The sequence below is a fragment of the Girardinichthys multiradiatus genome, chromosome 14, assembly GCF_021462225.1.
Source record: "Girardinichthys multiradiatus isolate DD_20200921_A chromosome 14, DD_fGirMul_XY1, whole genome shotgun sequence".
Taxonomy (NCBI): domain Eukaryota; kingdom Metazoa; phylum Chordata; class Actinopteri; order Cyprinodontiformes; family Goodeidae; genus Girardinichthys; species Girardinichthys multiradiatus.
The window spans coordinates 44992404-44998403 of record NC_061807.1 but is presented as its reverse complement, the minus strand read 5'-3'; the positions used below and the strand labels follow the sequence as shown (position 1 = coordinate 44998403).

At 41.7% G+C, this 6000-nt stretch overlaps 1 protein-coding gene across 1 annotated transcript in view; it reads left to right on the top strand.

The window, feature by feature from the left end:
• The first annotated feature begins 2077 nt into the window (after positions 1–2077).
• Positions 2078–6000, top strand: part of zanl (zonadhesin, like) — a 44780-nt gene continuing 40857 nt past the window's right edge. The window contains exons 1-5 of the mRNA XM_047385098.1: positions 2078–2202; positions 2664–2689; positions 4179–4325; positions 4442–4707; positions 4814–4898. Of these exons, the coding sequence (XP_047241054.1) occupies positions 2120–2202; positions 2664–2689; positions 4179–4325; positions 4442–4707; positions 4814–4898 (607 nt within the window). The 5' untranslated portion in view covers positions 2078–2119. The remainder of the gene's footprint in view (positions 2203–2663; positions 2690–4178; positions 4326–4441; positions 4708–4813; positions 4899–6000) is intronic.

The window sequence follows — 6000 nt, the reverse complement described above, 5'->3', positions numbered from 1 at the left end:
AACGGGCACACACAGTCACAATCACACATTACCACCCTCATGCACACACATAAAAACACTCACACCCACGCACCCAACGTAAAGACAAACAACAATGGTCGTCGTACACTCACTCACACTCTTAGTATATACTCTATACTCCCAAGTCCAGGTCTCGATATTCCATAGGGACAACTATCCATCGGACCCAGGAGGTGGTCCCCTTCCCTTCGGGGGTGGTGACAGGCAGACCACCCCAATACCTGAACCTGGTCCGGGCTAGCCCGGGCTCGTGCCTGAACCTGAGCGACCCTGACCCCCTGCCCCAACCCCAATCCAAAAAAATCAAACACATGTCCCCAAACCCAAACGCCATGAATCCCCTCCCCACAGCACATGGTCACACCCCCACAGGTGAGCTTCATTCGCAAAAAGCCGACGGAGCAACACCCACACAGCGCAAGCTCCACACACAGCCACACTCCAAGCACCCCCGCCACATTCCACCCCCACCACACAACCAGCCGCGACACCAAGGCAAGGGCCCCACGCAATGCTACCCTAGCCTTTGTCCACAGGCGCAACAGGGCAGACACCACTGAGCACCGAGCACACAACAGAACCCCCGGCCCCACACCAAGATGGGACAAACTCACCCGGCAAGAGGTCCCTGCCCAGTGGCAAGCTCTCGGGGCCGGCATCCCCGACCATGCCCCCTGCAACCACACAGACACACCACATCACTGCCACTGCAACGACCGGGCAGTAACGTTAGCTTGTTAAGCTGCTTCTTAGCTCATAGGCTTCCTCCTTGAAAAGTTCAGATGAAAACTTTTCTTGCTGTTATTTCTGCAAATGTTTCAGATTTCAGCAGATTTTCTGAATCAGAATCAGAATCAGCTTTATTGCCAAGTTCGTACATACAAACAAGGAATTTGACTCCGGTACACTCCGGTACCAGCCGATCCACCTGCTGTCTGTATGCAGACTCATCACCGTCCTGGATCAGTCCAATGACAGTGGTGTCATCTGCAAACTTAAGGAGTTTCACGGACGGGTCCGCTGAGGTGCAGTCATTTGTGTACAGGGAGAAGAGGAGTGGGGATAGAACACACCCCTGGGGGGCACCAGTACTTATTGATCTGGTTCGGGAGAAGATGCTCCCCAGTCTCACCTGCTGCTGTCGGTCCGTCAGGAAGCTGTTGATCCACTGACAGGTGGAGGCTGGGACGTTGAGCTGGGTGAGCTTCTGGTGGAGGATGTCTGGTATGATGGTGTTGAAGGTGGAGCTGAAGTCTACAAACAGGATCCTGGCATACGTCCCTGGGTGGTCGAGGTGTTGCAGGATGAAGTGTAGACCTAAGTTAACAGCATCATCTGCCGACCTGTTTGCTCGGTAAGCAGATTGCAGGGTGTCCAGCAGGGGGCCTGTAATGTCTTTCAGGTGCTTCAACACCAGCCGCTCAAAGGATTTCATGACCACAGACAGGTTAGCTGCAGAACATATAGTTTTGGTGGGCAAAAATATGACCACATTTTACAGTTAAAAAAGTCTGAGTTAGGCGCGGCGCTGATGGTGTAGGGGTTAAGCGTGCGACAATATACAGAGGCTGCAGTCCTCAAAGCGGCTGTCCCGGGTTTGAGTCCCAGACCCGGCAACATTTGCCGAATGTCTCCCCCTCTCTGTACCCCTCTTTCCTGTCTGCCTACTGTCAAAAAAAAATTAATTAAACAAATAAAGACCACTAGTGCTGAGAAATATCTTTAAAAAAGTTCTGAGTTAAAGCACTGCGAAATAAGGTCATATATCTGTTATGTATCCATTTCAGATTGGAAAGGGGGTTCCTGGGATCAAAGTATTCTTTTTATTACACAATAAGAGCTTTTATAGTTCACATTCTCATTTAGAATAACACTTGATAGGCATCCCCACCCTGCTCATGAACATTCTGTGAAGTCATCAAGCAAAGAGACTCACTCTTACAAAATCCCACCCAAACGGAACACACCCTGGCCCTATCACTAACAGTTATGTATTTACACATTTTGCAACATCATATACAGTCATTCATCCACCCAGCTATTCTCAGTACCACGTCCTCATTCACTATATATAGTGCCTGATCAGCCACTCTGTCTTATGCTGGTCATCATGGAAAGATTCAAGTTTCTAATTTTGCTCTTTTGGGTGTCTGGATGCAAAGCAGGACAGGCACAGCAAAGGTTAGTTATCCCCATTAAAAACAAATTGCATTTTCACTTAGAAAACACATGTAATAATTATTGTGATGTAATACATTTTTAATATTTATTTTCTTCATTAAATGTCAGATTTATAAAAATATTGAACTACGTTTTTTAATTTTCTGATCTAAAGTCTTTATTTCATACCATTATTTTGACTCCATGAGTGTCTTGGAGTGTTGATTTTATGATAATGATAAAAATTTGCCAAAAGGTGGTGTGGCCTTAAGGATTTGACCTTGTCAATAATTACCTACTTAAAGGTTTTTGCTTCCAACTTTCCAGTTACCTATATATCATAATGTCATGTCATATGCTTTAAACCAGCCTTAACCAATAAGCACTGCTAATTCCTAGAAATAACAAAAACAAGTAGCAATCCTTCTGTGATATTTAGACTTTAAAATGCAACAATTGTTTTATTTTTCTTTCTTTTACAGCCTGCAGAGAAACCAGAGAGAAGATGGTATGTTGCTTTTTGTTATACAAGATTTGTTTAAAAGTATTTATACATTTTAAATAGAAAGGTTTTCCTCTGTTATCTTTGCATCTCTGATGATAAATGGCCACAGGTACATGTCACAGCCTCTGATACAAAGTATCAGAGGCTAAGGCAGTCCTAGGTACTGCCTTAGACTTTATCTATTTACAGCTGCTTATCTTCAGTATTTATAACAGCATTTTTACCCTGGCCAAATTTTTAAAACCACGCACACATTTTGACATCAAGACTCTAAGACGTGAATGATTTTTGACATTTGTTATCTTCTGTCTCTCGTTAGTCATGCTTATTCAGTTTATTGAGATTTAAGTCATTGCATGCCATTGTTTGTGGTCTTTCAGTTTCAAAGTAGATGCACATTATTAAGTTTGCCATGATCTACTGATTCAAGTTAATCAAACTGAACTGACTCCACTCAATTCAAATTTAATCACATCAAATCAAAATTAACTGAGCTGAGTTTACCTGAAGTGAACTAAACTGAGTGCAATTAAAATATGAAATAAATCAAACAAATAAATCAGCTTAATGTATGGTATGTATGGTAACTGAACTTAAATAAATTGAAATAATTTTAGCTGAAGTGATTTGATTTTAATTCAAATGAATTCCATTTTAATAATGTAATAAATTAATTTGAACAAAACTAAATTGAATTGAACTGAATCAAACTGAACATAATTGATATGAAATGGACTGAAATAAATGGAACTGAATTAAAGGAACAGTGGTACAATTAGCATTGTTACCACGCAGCAACTCCTGGGTTTCTGTTGGAGTGTAAATGTTCTCTCTGTGGATGCCTGGAATTTTTCCATGGATTCCAGCTTCCTCCCGACCTCCAAAAACAAGTATGTTAGGTTAAATGTGGGGCGACTGTGGCCCAGTGAGTAGAGTAGTTGTCCTGCAGTCCAAATGTTGTGTGTTTAACTCCAGTTTCCTCCTGCCCCATGTTGGTGTCCTTAGGGCAAGGCACCTAACCTCAAGTTGCCAAGTTGATCTGCGTAATGTTGAATAAATGTGTGTGTCTGTTATTGCAGCTGGGTAGATGGATGTCTTGTGTAAAGCCTTTGGCGTGATTGGTAGCATTAGAAAAATGCTTTAAATTAAGTCCATTTACCATTTAATTGTCTGCCTAAAATTACTCTTAGGTGTGAACGTATGCCTGCATGGTTGTCTACTCTGTGCATTTTTGTGTTGTCTTGAGATAGATAGTAAGTGAATGAATAAATAGAATTTAATAAAAATCTATGATAATTTTTTATATTTTGCACCCAACTGGTTTGGTGCAAGAGATTGATTTATTTGTGAAGAAGTCTGCAGGTATGCCACAGCACAAAGCAAACAGAGATGGCCTGTAGTAATTACATGACTGAAACACAAATTGTTTGGGTTGTAACTGAAGAGTAATTTATCCATATTTGTATCTCTCTGTCGTGTGTCTCTCCAACAGTTGTGCTTACCTCCTGTGACTTTAATCACGACAGCCAACCATTCTGCAGCTTCAGCCAGGACACCTCAGATAACAGTGACTGGACCCGACATAGTGGTCCAACTCCAACACCTGGCACTGGTCCCAGCGGAGACTACCCTGATGGAAGTTAGTATAAGTACTCTGTTTAAGTTCGCAAGGTCTAACCGTTGAGGTTGTTGATTTAGAATAGTGTGCAAACCTTCATGAGTTTAAAAATCTTCTTTGTGTGCATCTGTTTTCAGATGGGTACTATATCTACCATGAGTGTGACAATGTGTATAATGGACAAAAAGCTCGTCTGCTGAGCCCTGCCATCTCCTCAGCAGCATCAAAGATCTGTGTTCAGTTTCAATACCACATGTATGGAACCGATACTCAAAATGTGTTAAGGGTTCTGTCAAAAACATCCAGCGGTGAGGAGGAGGTCTGGAAAAAGATGGGTTTTCAGAGTCCATCCTGGTTGGGAGGTTCTGTCACTGTGTCAAAACCGAGCAGTCAGAGTGTTACTGTGAGTGTTACCATATTACTACAGAACGTGAAAACATGTTATTTTGAGGAGAAAATAGAGGAGATATTATTGAGTGCAGTGATTGTTATTTTCTCTCTGTGCACAGATTGTGTTTGAGGCTCAAAGAGGCATGTCTGCATACTGTGACTCGGCTTTGGACAACATAGTCATTACCGAGGGAGAATGTGCTGGTGAGTTCCATCACACAACTTTGTATTTTTATTTTTATTAGGACATTGTATTTACTTTCAATCATTTTTATCATGCACGCCGCTGACACGGGGGACAAACGAGACAATGGTCCTGGGTAGAGGGGGCACAGAATTGAGCCCTCCAACTATCAAATTATGGTCCAGAATATGTTTTTCAACATAGGCCTGTTTATGAACAAAAATGTAGTGTTAATATTTAAGTTACATAAACCATTTTAATTAATCTTTCCTCCTACGTGTCCTTGTAGTAGTGGTCAAGAATCCACTCATCCCAAACACAGAAATGTTATGACAACTTCTGACTTTGAGTTTATTAAGATGCAATGATGGTGCACTACAGACAGATACAGAAAAATACCCAGCTTTAGTCTGTCCATCCACTCTGGGTCAGGCAGCCACTCCATCTCTTTAATATGAAGAAATAGTACCGTGTCTGGCACCTGAGGAACACGCCTCAGGCCACAGGTACAGTGGTAAGTTATAATTACATCAGGTACGTTAGGAAATGTTAGGAGGCTGATAAACGTTGGTAGCTGCGCTGTTTAGTAACTTGCTCTAGAATGATGTTCCCACCAGCCACGTCCTCACCGCTGCAGCTGCACACAGGATCTGGGCTGGAGGGGGAAAAAAATTAAGATACTATTGTTGAACCTCAGCTGCTCAATATGGGTCCGGTCCATTCAGTTTGGAGCTTAAATTTAAACATGTAACACAGGCAGAAGCCAAAAATTTAGAACAATTTGCAGTATGGAAAGTCAAAAATGCCACAATTTAATATATTAAAAAGTCCCATAATCGCTATTTATAAATGTGAAAATTGTAATAAAACTGGAGCTTTGTGAGTTAAATAATTAAATATATATTTATCTTAAATAATGTAGAAATGTAGAAATTATTATTTTTAGTTATTGTAAGGTTTATGATGATTGATTATTAAAAATCATAATTTAGAAAAAATGTATTATAACCAGGCTGCACGGTGGTGCAGTTGGTAGCACTGTTGCCTTGCAGCAAGAAGGTCCTGGGTGCGATGCCCGGCCAGGGGTCTTTCTGCATGGAGTTTGCATGTTCTCCCCATGCA